We start from the raw sequence: 19,276 nt of genomic DNA, 5'->3' as shown, positions 1-19,276 counted from the left end.
TGTACCATGAACCGAGGAGTGCCTGGAGGGGCGTAACTAAGTATCAACCCAATCCGACCAAGGTCGCACGGCGGCTCAGTCGACTCCGTGAACAAGGGTGAAACCGAGCAGAGGGACCAGGTGCTACTCCAGGTCAGACCCCGGTCACAGCTGTTGACCCACACCGGGGAATGCAGGAACAGTCAGGTTAGACTGGCATATTGGCAGGTGGATACTGGCAGGCACGGCTGGTATGCAGACAGGTGGATATTGACAGGCACAGCTGGTATGCAGACAGGTGGGCACTGGCAGGCACGGCTGGCATGCAGACAGGTGGGCACAGGCAGGCACGGCTGACATGCAGACAGGCGGGTACTGGCAGGTAGAAACGTAGGCAGGATAGGGACCAGTACAGACTGGGATACAGGAACAGAGACGCAGGTGCGGTAGACAAGCAGAGCGGGGCAAAACCCGCAGATGCGGTGAACAAGCAAAGCAGAGCAAAACCGTAGATGGGGTGAACAAGCAAAGCAGAGCAAAACCCGCAGATGGGGTGAATAAGCAAAGCAGAGCAAAACCCGCAGATGCGGTGAACAAGCAAAGCAGAGCAAAACCCGCAGATGCGGTGAACAAGCAAAGCAGAGCAAAACCGCAGATGCAATGAACAAGCAAAGCAAAGCAAAACCTGCAGATGCGGTGAACAAGCAAAGCAGAGCAAAACCGCAGATGCGGTGAACAAGCAAAGCAGAGCAAAAACCGCAGATGCGGTGAACAAGCAAAGCAGAGCAAAACCCGCAGATGCGGTGAACAAGCAAAGCAGAGCAAAACCCGCAAATGCGGTGAACAAGCAAAGCAGAGCAAAACCGCAGATGCAATGAACAAGCAAAGCAGAGCAAAACCAGCAGATGCGGTGAACAAGCAAAGCAGAGCAAAACCGCAGATGTGGTAAACAAGCAAAGCAGAGCAAAACCGGAGATGCGGTGAACAAGTAAAGCAGAGCAAAACCCGCAGATGCGGTGAACAAGCAAAGCAGAGCAAAACCCGCAGATGTGGTGAACAAGCAAAGCAGAGCAAAACCGGAGATGTGAACAAGCAAAGCAGAGCAAAACCCGCAAATGCGGTGAACAAGCAAAGCAGAACAAAACAGCAGATGCGGTAAACAAGCAAAGCAGAGCAAAACCCGCAGATGCGGTGAACAAGCAAAGCAGAGCAAAACCACAGGTGCGGTGAACAAGCAGAGCAAAGCAAAACCCGCAGATGCGGTAGACAGGACAGGGCTCTGTTGACATGGAACAGACTAGAAAACACAAGAAGATATCTGGAACACAGGAGTTAGATACAGAGGCAGGCAAACAGAACAAGCAGAACCAGATACACACAAGCTACTTGCAATGAAGTAGCGAGTGGACACAAAACTCACAAACAGAAGTACAGAGACAACGAGTTGGAGTTAGGTGCAGGTTCAGATACTGCTGGAAAAAGGGAAGATATAGACATAGAGAAAAACAAGTAACGGACTAGGACACTGTTCAGACAGGGTCTGAACCAGGAACAAGATACAGGAACGAGCCTGGGAACTCAGCCCCCAGGGTGGCAGAAACAGACTAGAAGTCAGAGATACAGGTAGCGTCCCTGGGTACTCAGCCCCCAAGCTGGCAGAACAGACTAGATACAGGACAGGACCTGGCAACTCAGTTGCAAAAGACAAACTGAGTGAAAGTGTTGCTCAGGCACCTCCTACTGGGTGGAGGGGGTTTAAGTATCCAGTGACTCACAGCAATAGGCTGGGGACGCATTAGGACTGTGCACACAGTAGCTATAAGAAACAAACAGAAAGCCACGCCGACGCCCTAAGCAATCAGACAAGAGACATGGACACAGCAGGTACTGGAGCAAAGAGTGCAGAATGGACTGACAGATAAGATTGCGGTCTTGCATGGTGGGAGGTGGTGCACCATGCAAGCACGCCGCCAGGGATGTTACACTTAGGAAGCCTTTGCATGTGTTTTTTGTAAATTATTCTAATTTAGTGAGATAATGACTTTTGTGTTTTCGTTGGCAGTAAGCCATAATCATCAACATTAACAAAAATAAACACTTGAAATAGATCACTCTGCTTGTAATGACTCTATATCATATGAGTTTCACTCTTTATATTGAAGAACTGAAATAAATTAACTTTTTGATGATATTCTAATTTAGTGAGAAGCACTTGAACTGTCTGTAAATCTTGCAAGATAGGGTCATCAAGCAATACAGTTTGATAATATGCTGATTACGTATTACACCAGCCCAGGGAGTTGCTGATTTGCTGAGAAATGGAGGACAAACTATGGAAGTTGATTAAATGCTCAAACAATGAGTCATGAGCCCCTTCCACCTTGATCTCTGACCTTTGAATGGTGGCTGAAAGGACAACTGTGATCTATAAAAAGGGGTCTCTGCCTCTATTCAGTGTCACTCTACAGCTGGCCAGCTTAGGGGACTTTGGCCCCAGCTGGAGGAATACAGATCTGCTCCATTGACCATTGCTGAACCCTCAGAGACATCTTGAAGAATCCAGGTCACCTGGCCCCTGACTTCACTGCTCTCGGATAGTTTTCTAAGCTTTTCGTTACCTTCTCTCGTTGGGGGCCTTACAAAAGTGGTGTGCCAGTGGTGGGTGTAGTCGACCCTGGAAGCCCCGAAATCACAGCTTCTCTATTCCCGGCAGGCCAGCGAAATGGTGAGGACTTTGTCATTTGCACCATATAGGGTACTTGCTGGGACTATTCTATCTGTTTATTGTCCGCTTTGTGGTTCAATAAAGTATTACCACACTGTTTTACCCTCACCCTGTGTTGTCTGAGTAGTGTTACACCCACGGAAGACCTAGGGTCTTCACAATAGTGTCTGCCATTACTACATCTCGTGGTAGGCGTTCCACAGTCTGACTGCTCTAACTGTAAAGAACTCTTGCCTGTTTGCTTGATTGGCCATTCTTCCACCTGTAATAAGTGCCCTCTATTCCTCAGTATGGTCTTTGGACGGAATAAGTCAGCTGGAGATAGTCGACATCATGCTCTCCAGAGACCCCCCCTAGCCTTCCCTAGGAAGAAGAGCAAATCATCGGCATACAAGCCACCTTCTCTATCTTGGTCCCATAATTAAAGATTAATTTCTTACATCACCTTCGTCCACCAAACTGCGGAGCAGTGAGCGACAAGCAAGCTGAGAGACTTCACCAAGATATTGCAGCTATGGAAAAAAGACATCAAAGAAAATGGAATCCATCAATGCTTGCAGATTATTGAAGGACAATTGTAAGAGAAGAGCTGATGGAATACAAGAGACAAGCAAAAAAGAGTTGTCACTGAATGAGTACCGAATTTTGTAATGCAATTTCTTTAACTGTTGATGATTCACAATAGTGTTTAGACAGATTTTAGGTTTTTGAATTCTTGCCAAGTTTCCTCTAAGTAAATATCAGAAAATTGGAATAACAAAATATTCTGAATCTTTATATTTTCAAAAATAATAATGTTTCAAAGTGTTGAAACTTTTATGCATTAATTATATGTAGCAGTAAAAGGAAAACTCTTTGATATCATAGAAATAAGAGACAACTAAAAATTTTCATTGTCATATTTGAATGCAGAAGGTCAAAATCATAAGAAATGGCTCATTTCATAACTGAACCTGAGAAAGTTTGAAAATATGTAAAACAGTGTTACATGATCTGAAACATCTATGAGCTAATTGGGTGGAAGGTTCTTAAGCTGCTCACTCAGGACGTACAGCCTCTGAGCAGGTCCCGGTACCGTCCCCTTATGTTCTAAAACCAATCAATTAGATAAGTATGGGCTGGAGGAGAGAGAGCAGCTATCTCAGTGATCAGGAAGGAAACTGTCTCATTGTTCTCCTCTGTCACAGGAAGCAGCCTCCAGTCTATAAGACACACTCCCTTATTAGCAATATTTTTTTATTGCTAAAAAGTGTCTTATAGGTCAAAAAATATGGTAAGTTCTAAAGTAATTTCCCTTTCTCATTTAATTATACAACTGTGTGTTATATGTTTTTGTATAATTTGTCAATAACATATATAGTTTCTCCCCATAGGAGTCTTTTTGATGGTCAACAAAATACAACTTTCCAGTAATTCATTTTTTTTATGTATAAAAAAGTTGTCCACTACTTGGACAAGCCTTTTTCATTCCTCATGTTTGGTCCTGTTAAAATAAAACAAAAAATACAAACTTTCCATGCCGGCGCCATTCCAGCGGTGTCAGCACTTGCACTTCCGGGACTCATGTGAGATTGGTATGTCACGTGAGCCCTGTGCCCAATCAGTACTGATGTCAATGTCCCCACTGTAGTGCGGCGGTGTTCACACTATGCGGTAATGAGGCAGTGACCCAAGGAAAGTTCAACTTAAATGTCTTTGTTTGCCAAAACTCCCAACTCAAATGCAAAAGCTGTCCTCCAGATCGCAGCTGTGATATCCAAACAGTCCGTGTAAATTTGATGCCGTGCGGGACGGCCGCGCCATTCCAGTCTGGGGTGCACCTTCTGGGCTTCCTTCACAAGCCTGTGTTATGCCTTCACTCAGGCTTGCAGTGCACAGAGCTTCCTGCTCTGCAACTTGCAAATAAAACATTGACACAACCAAACCTTTGCTAAAGGTTTAAATGGAATAGGAGTGACCCGTCCCACTGCCACCTGTAGATCACTTCAAAAATAAAATCCCATGCCGGGTTTTATTAAATCCGACTTGGTCAAATAGTTTGACCAAGTCCAAACTTTACTTTTATTTTGCACTGCAACCACAGGTGTTTTTGTGACTGCAGTGCACTTCAGCGGGTTCAATATGCCTCTATGCGCATCCTAGCGAATATATACCGTCCCTCGAATATGATCCCACTCACTGCCTCACACCACTTTCAGACATCATGAGGAAGTCAGAGAGCAACCACAGCCCTGGCTTCCTGTTGATATTCAATACATTCAAAGTCAGGGACAGTGAAGCAGGCACTGATTGGGTGCAGGGCTTGTGAGATGTAACAACCTCACATGAACACCGAAAAGGCGAGCCCAGAAACGCCTGGAATGGCGCCAGCACAGGAGCTGAGAATGAGTGTTTTTACTTTAATGAGGCCAAACATGAGGAATGACAATGGGTTGTCCTAGTATTGCACAACCCCTTAAAGATTATACAATTTTCGGTTAAGACATTTCCAACATTCTGAACATGAAAAAGGCTTCTTTCCTGTGTGACTTCTCAGATACTTATTAATCAGAACCTGTCACAACCAAAAACATTATTAATCTGCAGATATGGGCTTAATCTGCAGGTTAGTAACGTTACTATCGTGCCCGGCACCTGCACATAGCCAAACGCTGCTGGGAGAAAATTAACTTTATTCTCCTCAGCAGCATTCGGTTTCAGTCACAGGGGCGGTGCTGTCGCTGGTTCAGTCACCGCTCTGAGTATAAGGAGCGGTGACTGTAACAGCACCGCAGCACTGACTGACAGCCAGCCCCCATGCAGAGTCAGTGGTAGTCAGAGTTGGGGGTTTGTTTACAACAGCCGTTCTGTATTCTCCGAGCGGTAACAAAATCCGCACAGGCACTGCCCTCGTGACTGAAATTGAATGCTGCCGAGGAGAATAAAGTTAATTTTCTCCCAGCAGTGTTTGGCTATGTGCAGGTGCCGGGCAAGTTAGTAACGCTATTAACCTGCAGATTAAGCCCATTTTTGCAGGTTAATAGCGTTTTTTCTGGTGGCAGGTTCCCTTTAAAAGATGATTTCAGTGTAAAACATATCCCACATTAAGAACATGAAAAAGGCTTCTCCCCTGTGTGACTGCTCTGGTGACTAAGAAGATGTGATTTCTTCACAAAACATTCCCCACATTCTGAACATGAAAAAGGCTTCTAGCCTGTGTGGGTTCTCTGGTGTTTATCAAGATGCGCTTTCCGGTTAAAACATTTCCCACATTCTGAACATGAAAAAGGATTCACCCATGTGTGGGGTCTCTGGTGGCTATCAAGAAGCACTTTCCGTTTAAAACATTTCCTACATTCTTAAAATGAAATAGGCTTCTACCCTGTGTGGGTTCTTTGGTGTCTATCAAGATGTGCTTTCCGGTTAAAACATTTCCCACATTCTGAACACGAAAAAGGCTTCTCCCCTGTGTGGGTTCTCTGGTGGCTATCAAGATGCGCTTTCCGATTAAAACATTTCCCACATTCTGAACATGAAAAAGGCTTCTCCCCTGTGTGGGTTTTATGGTGGCCATCAAGATACGCTTTCCGATTAAAACATTTTCCACATTCTGAACATGAAAATGGCTTCTCCCCTTTGTGGGTTTTCTGGTGGCTATCAAGAAGCGATTTCCAGCTAAAACATTTCCCACATTCTGAACATGAAAAAGGCTTCTCCCCTTTGTGGGTTTTCTGGTGGCTATCAAGAAGCACTTTCCGTTTAAAACATTTCCTACATTCTAAACATGAAAAAGGCTTCTCCCCTGTGTGGGTTCTTTGATGTATAATAACATCTGATTTCCAGTTAAAACATTTCCCACATTCTGAACATGAAAAAGGTTTCTCCCCTCTGTGGATCCTCTGGTGGCTATTAAGATTAGCTTTCCGGTTAAAACATTTTCCACATTCTGAACATGAAAAAGGCTTCTCTCCTGTGTGAGTTAGTTGGTGTATAACAAGATTACATTTCTGTCTAAAATATTTCCCACATTCTAAACAGGAAAAGGGCTTCTCCCCTGTGTGACAGTGCTGGTGACTAAGAAGAGATGATTTCTTCACAAAACATTTTCCACATTCTGAACATGAAAATGGTTTCTCCCCAGTGTGAGTTCTCTGGTGACTAACAAGAGTTGATTTATCTACAAAACATTTCCCACATTCTGAACATGAAAAAGGCTTTTCCCCTGTGTGATATCTTTGATGTCTGATAAGACTTGATTTCTTTGTAAAACATTTCTCACATTCGGAACATGAAAATGGCTTCTCCCCTGTGTGACGTCTCTGGTGACTAACAAGCTGTGATTTGTAGTTAAAACATTTCCCACACTTGGAACAAGAAAATCTGCTCTCTGCTGTGTGATTTTTTTGATGTTTCAGAAAACACTTTTTGAGAGGAAACCTATTTCCAGATTCTGAACATGAAAATGACTTCTTTGCTTTAGGAGCAGTTAGTTTTTTAATGCGACTTGGATTTTCCATAGTAGTCGGTAATGGATCAGAAGACAGGACGTGTTTCAAAGGATCAGATGACAGATCTTTGCTGTGAAGGGATGATGGTATATCTGGAGTAATGGCATTCATTTCAATTGTATCCTGTGGGATCTCAAGATCATCTGATTTAAAAATTGAAGATGTCAGTTGTCCCTCTGATTTCCTGGTACAGTCATCTGGCAACAAAAAGAAACCATTAATATTTTTGAATAATATATGCTTGATTTTTATATTTTTGAACATTTGTACTTAAATTGTCTATAAAAAGTTATGTTAAAAAATTGAATTATTCACAAATTAATGACAGTTCACAGTCTAATGCAAATCCTCATAGGATGAACCAGTGGAGCGTGGCGTTCAACTATTTGTTCATTCTGCCTCACAAATATGGAATAAAAAGCCACCAAACAATGTTCTGCAGTCAAAAATAATACCAATAAAAACTTCTACTCATCAAGCAAAAAACATGCCCACACTCAGGTCCATCATCTGTCAATGGAAAAACAGGTTTCCATATTATTAGTGGCTCAAATGCTTTTGAAAAGCAACATGGCTTCCATAAACTAATCCAGCAATATTCGCTCTCTTAAAGTCAAATCTCCCCCTCGCTCCTGAGCCTCGCAGTGCGCCCAAACCACATTTAGCATCCATGTATTTGACATTACTATAGTGAGAAGAACCCACTTAATTTACGGTGTATGTCTCCTGGAGCACAATCTGGGAACCAGTAAAATGGCAAATGTGCAATTTTTACTCTCCAACATCCACTGCGTGCTAATTTCCGGAAAGTGCCTGTGGAGTCAAAATACTCACTACTCCTATAGATTAATTCACCGAGGGTTATAATTTCCAAAATGGAGTCACTTTATGAGGATTTCTACTGCTCTGGTTTTCTGCCATTTTGTCAAATTAGGGCTTCTGTAAATGGTGTGTCCCATCTCCTCTGGGATCTGCTCCTGCGAAGTCTGCTTCTGTCATTAGGCACTGCGTCAAAGATACATAGCCAGAGGGGTCACGCAGATCCACCCACTGTTAGCGAAGGGAAGCACTTTGATTTGGAATTGGACAGAACCTCCACAGCGAACTACTGTATGTCTTCCTAGGTGCTGACAATGATCCAGACCCAGGATTTGCTTTTTATTAGCTCCTAAGTTACGCCCACACACTTCCCCTTTATGAACTCATGTGTGGCTGTTTGTGAGATGTTCTCAGCCTTTAAGGATTTTAGGAGAGCAACAACTTAAGATATCTTCACCTCTGAAGATCACAGGCACTAGATATTGATGTCATATTTTTTTATCATGATTTTACCTGTACATAAAGATCAAATATGACCTTGTTCGCACCATCTATCAGACCGTTATTCAATTGGAGTGATTCTAGTGCCCCCACCCCCGCCGATGTGAGTTAATGCGTCACATCCGCCCTTTGTTATAATGCTGAAAATCTATATCTCATACATATCGGATCGATACCAACCCCAATATTCCGGTCTGAACCCCGGAGCCGGGTTGACTACAATCTGTGCTGCATGAATAAAAGTTCTGTGCCTGGGAAAGCACACTTCTCCTGCAGTAAACCCCTCTCCTTTTGGCATGTTTTCTCCTAAAATAACTTTCTTGTTTAATTACCTGTACACTACAGGGTTCCTATGCTTCAAAAGAAGTTAAACCATTATCTCTCACTTCCCCATATGTTCTATTGCAAGGTCTTCCGAAAGGAGTTTAATTGTCAGCTCTTCCTAGATCTTAAAGCGCACCTGTCAGCGGGATTGTGCTCAGTAAACTACATACACTGTCTGGTGGGCACCATTACACTGATTAATATGATACCTTGGTTGATGAAATCCGTCCTGTGGTTGCTGTGTTATCTTTACTTTCAGTTTGGAGATAATGATATACATTTGCTCCGGGGCGGCCTGTGGGGGGTGCGCTATCTGGTGCTCTGCTTACATATTCATCTGTATGCTCTTATGACAGCTCACTGATCGCTCACTGACCTGCCTCCTATTTTACCTAACCCTGCACTACTAAATGCATTATGTAAAATAAGAGGCAAGTCAGTGAAGGCTTAGAGATTGTCACAGTTCCACCCCTCAGTGTGACTGGGATGCAGTTGCTGCCAACTCAACCGTTAAATCTGGTAAAGGGGCGTGCTGAAGCTGTCAGTACTTTGATTGACAGCTCAGCCGTCCAATCTGAGACTGGGAGGCGCTGGCTATCTCGAAGTGTTCATTATCCCAGGTGATTGCCAGTATACTTAACTGGGCTGTTTCTCCTAGACCTCTGCCAGACGTACATTCAGCTTGGGTGAGGTTTTTCTCTGCCCCTTGTGTTCTGTGAATTTATCTTCTGTTGCCTGACCTTGGACCTAGTTGTGCTCTGATCCGCTATACTCCTGGCATTCTGACCAGCGGAACGTTACCTGACCACGCCATTGTCTCTTCCTTCTGTTTAGGATGCATCCTCCTGGCTTCTGACTTCAGACTCCCTCACTATCCTGCTTCACGACTTGGCCATGAAAGGTGACACAGCGTCACATTATGTCTGGCCAAGGTCTAAGAATGTGAAAGCTGACACATTATCTTGTAGTCTCGATTCAGTTTCTCCTCCAGAACCTGCATCCTCCATTATTCCTCACGGTATTGTGGATTCTATGGTAACCTTGAAATTGGAGGAGTAGATCCATAAAGTCCAGTCGTTGGCTCCTTCCGCTACTCCAGGATCTAAATTATTTGTGCCTGTGTACCTAAGATTGTGTGTGTTACAAGAATTTCAGGATTCCATCTTGAGTGGTCATCCTGGGGTTATTGCTGCACAGAAAGCAATTGCTAGATTTTTTGGTGGCCGTGCATGCATAATAATATCAAAGATTTTTGTATCTGTTTGTGAAATTTGCGCCCATGATAAAGTCAGTCATAGCCGGCCGGCTGGGGAATTGAATCCATTGACAATTCCAGAAAGCCAGTGGACTCATCTGTCTATGGATTTCATCACGGATTTTCCTCTGTCTCGTGGGAAAACTGCTATCAGAGCGGTAGTTGACCAATTCAGCAAGCAAGCTAATTTTGTTCCTTTGTCAGGATTACCTAATGCAGAGACACTCTCCAGGTTGTTTTTCTCATATTGTAAGGTTACATGGGATCACTCTTAACATTGTGTCTGATAGGGGAGTACAATTTGTCTCTAAATTCTGGAGAGCTTTTTGTAGTAAACTCAGGATTGACTTATCATTTTCATCTGTTTACCACCCTCAAACCAATGGTCAGACTGACAGGACAAATCAATCTTTGGAATAAGTTTTAAGATGCTTTGTGGCGGCTCAGCAGGAGGTCTTCGTTTTTACACTTGCCGAGTTTCCATTTAACAGCTGAGTGAATCAGTTTACTGGAACCTCACCATTGTTCTGTAATTACGGTTTTCATCCCTATTTTGGTGAATTTCCTAGGATTATTTCTGAATGGCTTGGGGTGGAGGTCACAATACTAAGATTTGGGAATGTCTGAAAGGATGTTCAAAAGAATATTGGGACTGCTCAGATTCGCCAAAAAACAGAAGGCCAATAGAAGACGTTCAGTGAGTCCTGTTTTTAAGATCGGGGATAAGGTTTGGTTGTCATAGGAACATTAAACTTAAAGTGCTGTCGACAAAGTTGGGTCCAAATTTTATTGGTCAATATGAGATCCTAGAGGTGGTCAATCCAGTGGCATTCAGATTAAAGCTTCCTCCATCTCTTCGCATCACTAAAGTCTTTCATAAATCCCTATTAAAGGAGTTTGTCCCTTCGGCATTGTCTCCCTCTTCCCCGCCTCCTCTGGTTTCAGTCGACGGTGGCTTGGAGTATGAGTTTCAGTGGGTTATGGATTCTCATAGGGTCCGAAATTCCCTCCAATACCTCATCCATTGGAAGGAATATGGACCAGAGGAGAGAACGTGGGTCATAGCTTGAGATGTGAAGGCAGATTGGTTAGTCAGGACCTTCCATCTAAAATTTCTTGGGAAGCTTGGGGGTCCGGTGGCCTCCATTAGAAGAGGGGGTACTGTCACGGTTCTACCACTCAGTGTGTCTGGGATGCAGTTACTGACAACTCGGTCATCCAGTCTGGTGCAGGGTTGTGCTGAGCTGTCAGTGTGTTGATTGACAGCTCAGCCGTACATTCTGAGACTAAAAGGAACTGGCTATCTCGAAGTGTTCATTATCCTAGGTGATTGCCAGGCTACTTAACTGGGCTGTTTCTGCCAGATGTACATTCAGCTTGTGTGAGGTTTGTCTCTGTGCCTTATGTTCTGTGAATTGATCTTCTGTTGCCTGACCTTGTTCTGACCATCCGTATGTTTAACCCCTTATGCTCTGATTTGCTATCCTCCTGGTATTCTGACGAACGGAATGTTACCTGTCTACTTCTTTCTTTCTTTTGTTTATGATGTACCCTCCTGGCTTTTGACTTCGGACTTGTTAGGCTCACGCCCGGACTGACTGGCGTGAGCGTGATTAGTGATCCCACTGGATCATGAACCGAGGAGTGCCTGGAGGGGCGTGACTAAGTATCAACCCGGTTCGACCAAGGTCGCACGGCGGCTCAATCGACTCTGTAAACCAGGGAGGAACCGAGCAGAGGGACCAGTTGCTACTCCAGGTCAGACCCCGGTCACAGCTGTTGACCCACACCGGGGAATGCAGGAACAGGCAGGTTAGGCTGGCATACAGACAGGTGGGTACTGGCAGGCACAGCTGATATGCAGACAGGTGGGTACTGGCAGGCACAGCTGATATGCAGACAGGTGGGTACTGGCAGGTAGGAATGCAGGCAAAATAGGAACCAGTACAGACTATGATACAGGAACAGAGCCGCAGATGCGATAGACAAGCAGAGCAGAGCAAAACCCGCAGGTGCGGTAGACAAGCAGAGCAGAGCAAAATCCGCAGATGCGGTAGACAAGCAGAGCAGAGCAAAACCCGCAGGTGCGGTAGACAAGCAGAGCAAAGCAAAACCGCAGGTGCGGTGGACAAGCAGAGCAGAGCAAAGCCGCAGGTGCAGTGGACAAGCAGAGCAGAGCAAAACCGCAGGTGCGGTGGACAAGCAGAGCAGAACAAAACTACAGGTGCGATGGACAAGCAGAGCAGAGCAAAACCCAAAGATGCGGTAGACAAGCAGAGCAGAACAAAACCCGCAGATGCGGTAGACAGGACAGGGCTCTGTTCACATGGAACAGACTGGAAAACACAAGAAGATAGCTGGAACACAGGAGTAGATAAGGAGACAGGGAAACAGAACGAGCAGAACCAGATACACACAAGGTACTTACAATGAAGTAGCGAGTGGACACAAAACTCACAAACAGAAGTACAGAGACAACGAGTTGGAGTTAGGTGCAGGTTCAGACACTGCAGGAAAAGGGAAGGTACAGACATAGAGACAAATAGGTAAAGGGCTAGGACACTGTTCAGACAGGATCTGAACCAGGAACAAGATACAGGAACGAGCCTGGGAACTCAGCCCCCAGGATGGCGGAAACTGACTAGAAGTCACAGGTAACAGGCCTGGGTATACAGCCCCCAGGGTGGCAGAAACAGGCAAGATACAGGACAAGACCTGGCAACTCAGTTGCACAGAACACACTGAATGAAAGAGTTGCTCAGGCACCTCCTACTGGGTGGAGGGGGTGTAAGTATCCAGTGACTCACAGCAATAGGTTGAGGACGCATTAGGAGTGCACACACTGCAACTATAAGAATCAGAAAGCAACAGCGCCGCCGCCCTAAGCAATCAGACAAGAGACATGCAAACAGAAGGCACTGGAGCAAAGTGTGCAGCCTGGACTGATAGGTAAGATTGCGGTCTTGTATGGTGGGAGGTGGTAAACCATGTAAGCATGCCGCCAGGGATGTTACAGGACTCCTTGACTATCCTGTCTCACGGCTTGGCCATGAAAAGTGACTCAGCATCACAGAGATATATCATGGCACAGGGGTAATGCTTTTTTATGTAGTTTATCATAATCCTCCTTGAAGTTAGTCAGTTTTAAAAGAAATTGAAAAGTCAGGATAAAGGGAAACTCTGTTGTTATTGTACAGAAATTCACACTTGGTCCTCACTGCACATTTAATGTTGTCGATCATAAAAATGAAACTTTTCCAGAAACACTGGACCTGGTCTTGTAGGGACCATATGAGCACATTCAGCAGCACAGAAGGGAGGGAAGGTAGATTCATCCAATAAGATATCAGGGTTCTAGGAAGCCAACAGCATCATTACCCTCCGCTTTCTCTTACAGGCCCGTCATAATATTATTCTTCATGTGATTTTCTAACTTGTCAGCACATTCTATGTACGCTGTCATTTGGCTTTGTAGTTTAAAGATCTGGGCAGGTAAGAGTCAGCATCTCCTAATCTCAAAGGGTAGGTGGATCCTTCCGGTTGGAAGTTCTATAGATTAGGGCTTTCAATGCCCAAAGTCATTTAAACAGTTTTGGATGGAGGAGAATGTTGTGGTCTAGAAGTAAAATGGTGATCACATGATTGTGGTACGGCCGGACTACACCACCGATAAAGCAGCCACAGCCGGTGACTGAGATGAATTGGTAACTTCTCTACATTTAGTGGTTACTACTCACCTGGGTAGTCATATGTAGGAATCTCCTCTTTACACCGCTCATCACCGCTCACATATGTCTCTGTAGTATTAATATGGGTCAGATATTCACCCTGAAACAAATATTGTAAAAGTCACAGACTGATGGAGAAGTCACATCTATGATCAGCTCTAATCCTGTCATCTCCACTGTTCTCATTACACAAGTATAAAACATATAATACTGGTGGATAAAACAAGATGGAACACAAGACCTTCACAGCCGTCTACACATCATAGGGGAGATCTCATGACACCTTCTCTCCATCTACCTGATGATCCTGAGGAATATTGAGATCTTCTTGTTTACAGTCATGTGGAAGAAGAGGACGGGGAGATCTCTCTGGTGTTGTCCTCTTACTGGATAGATCTGGAGGAAACACATACAGGGACTGAATTCATTCTTTACATACAGATAATTATAGGCCGTGTGTATTTAGTCCTGTCTATTACCTGGTGATGTGAGGGGCTGGGGAACCTCCATCATGACGTCCTTGTACAGATCTTTGTGTTCTTCTAAATACTCCCACTCCTCCATGGAGAAATAGACAGCGACATCCTGACATCTTATAGGAACCTGACACATACAATGATGCAGTCACCCCCCCGATCCTTTCATAGCATTACTGTATAAAGTCCCAGCATTCCCAGCAGTGTCACCTCTCCAGTCAGCAGCTCAATCATCTTGTAGGTGAGTTCTAGGATCTTCTGGTCATTGATGTCCTCATATATCAGAGGATGAGGTGCAGGCCACGTGATTGGGCTCAGGGGTCTTCCCCATCCCTCAGACACAGGGTCTTCACAGCGCTCTCTAGAGGTCTTCTTCACTACTGTGTAATCCTGGTTATGGAGAGAGACATTAACCCCTTAACCCCCAAGGGTGGTTTGCACGTTAATGACCAGGCCAATTTTTACAATTCTGACCACTGTCACTTTATGAGTTAATTACTCTGGAACGCTTCAACGGATCCCCCTGATTCTGAGACTGTTTTTTTGTGACATATTGTACTTCATGATTGTGGTAAAATTTCTTCGATATCACTTGCGTTTATTTGTGAAAAAAACGGAAATTTGGCAAAAATTTTGAAAATTTTGCAATTTTCAAAATTTTAATTTTTATGCCCTTAAATCAGAGAGATATGTCACACAAAAGAGTTAATAAATAACATTTCCCACATGTCTACTTTACATCAGCACAATTCTGGAACCAAAATTTTTTTGTTAGGCAGCTATAAGGGTTAAAAGTTGACCAGCGATTTCTCATTTTTCCAACAAAATTTACAAAACCATTTTTTTAGGGACCACATCACATTTGAAGTCACTTTGAGAGGTCTTTATGACAGAAAATACCCAAAAGTGACACCATTCTTAAAACTGCACACCTCAAGGTGCTCAAAACCACATTCAAGAACTTTATTAACCCTTCAGGTGCTTCACAGGAATTTTTGGAATGTGGAAGAAAAAAATTAACATTTAACTTTTTTCACAAAAATGTTAATTTAGACCCAATTTTTTTTATTTTCACAGGGGTAACAAGAAAAAATGGACCCCAAAATTTGTTGTGCAATTTCCCCTGGGCACGCAGATACCCCATATGTGGGGAAAAAACACTGTTTGGGCGCACGGCAGGACTCGGAAGGGAAGGATCGCAATTTGACTTTTTGATTGTAAAATTTGCTTGAATAATTAGCGGACGCCATGTTGTCTTTGGAGAGCCCCTGTGTGCCCAAACATTGGAGCTCCCTCACAAGTGACCCCATTTTGGAAACTAGACCCCCCAAGGCACCTATCTAGATGCATAGTGAGCACTTGGAACCCCTAGGTGCTTCACAAATTGATTCGTAAAAATGAAAAAGTGAAAAAAAAAAAAACTTTTTCATTTTTATGAATCAATTTGTGAAGCACCTGGGGGTTCCAAGTGCTCACTATGCATCTAGATAGGTGCCTTGGGGGGTCTAGTTTCCAAAATGGGGTCACTTGTGGGGCAGCTCCAATGTTTAGGCACGCAGGGGCTCTCCAAACGCAACATGGCGTCCGCTATTTGAGCCGATTTTCAATTCAATTTGTTAGCGGACACCATGTCGCGTTTGGAGAGCCCCTGATGTGCCTAAACAGTGGAGCTCCCCCACAAGTGACCCCATTTTGGAAACTAGACCCCTCAATGATTTTATTAAGGTGTATAGTGAACATTTTGAACCCAGAGGTACGACACAGAATTTGATAACATTAGGTCATCATATTGAATAAGTTGTCATTACTCTTGAGCGCAAGTGCTCGCTACTTGAGTTTGCATCGGGTACTCACGTATGCACCATGTACAGCGTGTGCTCGAGTGACATGCTCGAGTCCCTGCTCCGCATGTTTCACGGTTATTAGACACCCAAAAAAAAACATGCGGGGATCGCTCGTGCATGGCAGGCAATCCCCGCAAAGTTTTTCTGGCCGCGAAGCATATGGGGAGGAGACTCGAGCATGTCACTCAAATACCCACGATACTCAATGCATACCAGAGCACCCGATGCAAACTCAAGTACCGAGCACTTGCGCTCAACACTAGTCGCCATATCGTCATCTTTTTTTCTTACTTTTGAAAAAAATCCCAACCCCATCACAACCCTAACCCCAAACCCAGCCCTAACCCTAGCCCTAACCCTAGCCCTAACCCTAACCCGAGAGTTTATTTTTTACACCGTTCCTCGTGCGGTATAAGTGATTAGACGACTTTATTCTTCGGGTCGGTGTGATTACAGCAATACCAGAATCATATGGGGGTTTTATGACTGACAGCTGTCACACACTAAAAGACGCATTTTTCGTAAAATCTAGTTTTTGCATCGCCATATTTTGAGAGCTATAATTTTTCCAGATTTTGGCAGACAGTCATGTGATGGCTCGTTTTTTGCGGGATGAGTTGACGTTGTTATTGGTGCCATTTTCAGGCACGTGACATTTTTTGATCGCTTTCTATTCCGATTTTTGGGAGGCAGAATAAACAAAAACCAACAATTCAGGAATTGTTTTTTTTGTTTTTTTTTAATTCTGTTCCGCGTGTGGTAAAATTGATAAGGCAGCTTTATTCTTCGGGTCAGTACGTTTACAGCGGTACCACATTTATATAGTTTTTCTATGTTTTGCACTTTTACATAATAAAAGCAATTTTATAGAAAAAATTATTTTTTAGCATAGCTTTATTCTGAGAGCTATAACTTTTTTATTTTTCGGCTGATGGAGCAGTATGGCGGCTTGTTTTTTGCGGGACGAGATGACGTTTTCAGTGGTACCATTTTTATTTATATTTGTCTTTTTTATCGCGTGTTATTACATTTTTTGTTTGGCGGTATGGTGATAAAGCATTGTTTTTTGCTTCGTTTTTTTTTTTTTACCATGTTCACTGAAAGGGTTAACTAGTGGGACAGTTTTATAGGTCAGGTTGTTCCGGACACGGCGATAGCAAATATGTGTACTTTTATTGTTTGTTTGTTTTTTGTTTTTTATTATAATATTTATTGATGGGTACATTATATTTTTATTTTTGGTGGATTATTTTTTTTATTTTATTTTTTTATATTTTTGCAATTTTTTTTTCATTTTTTTTTTCACTTTCTGATAGTTTTTATACTTTATTACTTTGTCCCACTATGGGACTTTCACTTTTTTTTTCTCTGATCGCCTGCATGGCACAGGAATGCAGCACCATCCCTGTGCCATGCAGGCTGTCAGCGCTGGACAGGGAGAAGATTGTTTGGAGATGCACTGCGCTGGAAGCCAGAAGAGGAGGTGAGTATCTGCGATCACCTCCCCTTGCCACCGCAATGCTGCGATCGACTTCGATCGCAGCATCGCGGGGGTTAATGTGCTGGAGCGGTGCGTAACCGCTCCCTGCATATAGTACCGGGTGTCAGCTGTGACAATCAGCTGACACCCGGCGGCGATCGCGCCCGCACAGCCTGTGTGCGCGCACGATCGCCATCACGTACTAATACGGGTCTGGCTCTTAAGTCCCAGGGCACAGACGCGCATTAGTACGTCAAATGTTGTTAAGGGGTTAATAAATCTCACTACAGACATTTCCAGAGTCCTCACCTCTCCAGTTCTGTCCTTCTGTTATTTCCATAGATAAGAAGGATGTAATGTGACGTCATCAGAATCTCTCACCTCTCCAGTAAGCCGGAAGAGGATCTCTAGGGTGAGGTGTAATATCCTCTCCACCATCTTGTCTCTGTCCATATCCATCCTTGATGGGTAAAATCAAGAAAATTCTCTTATATAGAAGATCTTCACTGACAGGATCCGATATTGTAGAGACCTGAATGAGAAGATGATGAGCCGATGTAACATCATAAAAATCCTGTGTAATAATACAATTACTGGAGATAATAAGGGGAAACATATGAGGAGATTTATTATTTTACAGTGTTTAGTTTTCTTCTATACATCTACTAATAAAACCTATATATTTTAGGCCACAGACAACAAACAGTTTCTTCCTCGGAGTCTGCAGCTGAATACCTTTCTCACAAGATGGTGGTCTGATGGTTTTATGAGATGGTTGTTTGTTCTCGGCCCCGACCCTTTCACAACTCCTGTCTCCTAAATTAATCGTTAGAGAAACACATAATGAGAACCTGGCTTACACCTCTGGGGTTTCACAGATGCGGCATTGATAAATGTCCACCATGTAAATATGCCGAACACAAGAAATAGATTTAATCACATTAAATAAAACATTTCATTACACAATGTATCACCTGCAGCAGAGAATTTGTAGTATATTGTATTCAGTGTCTGGGATGTAATGTCAGATATGTCGGCTGCTCCTCCCGTAAATAAGGCAGAGAATTAATGAGCACATAAGAGACCCCACTAATCCCGCGGCCATTAACCCCTCCAACGTTTCCACACATTTCCTAAGAGAACACACTGGTGACTGAAAGAACTTTCGGTTTTGTGGCATTGAAAGGGTAAATCGTTCAGGTGGAGGGGAGATGTCAGAGGAGCATTGCTGAACCGTGAAGCTTCCTGGACACTGAGGGTAAATCCATCGTACCGGAGGGTATAAAGAGAATATGTGGACGGTTATCACTACTATCTACATTACTGTGATAGTACTAGGAGATGAATAATGGCGTTGTGTGAGGACTTCTCTGGGCTTCTGTCCTTCATCCTGCAGTCGTCTGAATGGATCTAATGTGGACGGGAACCAGCTAAACCGCATTCTGTCCACAGCTGTTACCTCACTGTTTACACCACACAGAGACCCCAAAAGAGTCTCCGTGCTGAAGGGGTTAATGCCCCCTGCGCCCAGTAATGGGGAATCTCCACATACCTCCACCTGCAGATCCGCCACCACATATATGGCTGCTCTGTGCGTACAGGACCTGTGATGAGGTCACAGGAGGGGAGGAGTCAGGGGTCACATGATCAGGGGCCTC

At 43.9% G+C, this 19,276-nt stretch overlaps 2 protein-coding genes across 4 annotated transcripts in view; one reads left to right on the top strand and one right to left on the bottom strand.

The window, feature by feature from the left end:
- LOC141218921 (gastrula zinc finger protein XlCGF66.1-like) overlaps nt 1–19,276 on the top strand; it is a 384,436-nt gene that overhangs the window by 170,662 nt on the left and 194,498 nt on the right. The gene's annotated exons all lie outside the window — the stretch shown is intronic.
- On the bottom strand, nt 4,440–19,239 carry LOC141218897 (uncharacterized). 3 transcript variants are annotated; one of them, XM_073665947.1, is made up of 8 exons: nt 19,171–19,231; nt 18,354–18,434; nt 18,000–18,150; nt 14,505–14,684; nt 14,298–14,421; nt 14,117–14,214; nt 13,828–13,918; nt 4,440–7,388 (listed from the first exon to the last, which is right to left on the bottom strand). In XM_073665947.1, the coding sequence occupies exons 3-8, from the start codon at nt 18,075–18,077 to the stop codon at nt 6,061–6,063; spliced, it is 1,899 nt and encodes a 632-aa protein (XP_073522048.1). In that variant the 5' UTR covers nt 18,078–18,150; nt 18,354–18,434; nt 19,171–19,231; the 3' UTR covers nt 4,440–6,060. The 3 variants fall into 3 exon arrangements, with proteins under 3 accessions (XP_073522048.1, XP_073522049.1, XP_073522050.1); XM_073665949.1 differs by having other exon boundaries at nt 4,441–7,388; nt 17,928–18,150; XM_073665948.1 differs by lacking the exon at nt 18,354–18,434 and having other exon boundaries at nt 19,171–19,239.

This window comes from Phyllobates terribilis, unplaced genomic scaffold (assembly GCF_046119375.1).
Source record: "Phyllobates terribilis strain yellow unplaced genomic scaffold, ASM4611937v1 Scaffold_251__1_contigs__length_2838608, whole genome shotgun sequence".
NCBI lineage: Eukaryota > Metazoa > Chordata > Amphibia > Anura > Dendrobatidae > Phyllobates > Phyllobates terribilis.
The sequence above is the reverse complement of the archived record's forward strand: the minus strand, read 5'-3'. Positions and strand labels throughout refer to the sequence as shown.

What these genes read in the sequence shown, in the direction of transcription:
- LOC141218897 (XM_073665948.1), bottom strand. Translation starts at nt 18,077, where the DNA reads ATGGATATGGACAGAGACAAGATGGTGGAGAGGATATTACACCTCACC. An exon ending in TCTTCCGGCTTACTGGAGAG is followed by an intron (nt 14,685 to 17,999) that starts GTGAGAGATTCT and finishes CTCCATAACCAG; the next exon opens with GATTACACAGTAGTGAAGAA. An exon ending in TCCTACATATGACTACCCAG is followed by an intron (nt 7,389 to 13,827) that starts GTGAGTAGTAAC and finishes TTTTGTTGCCAG; the next exon opens with ATGACTGTACCAGGAAATCA.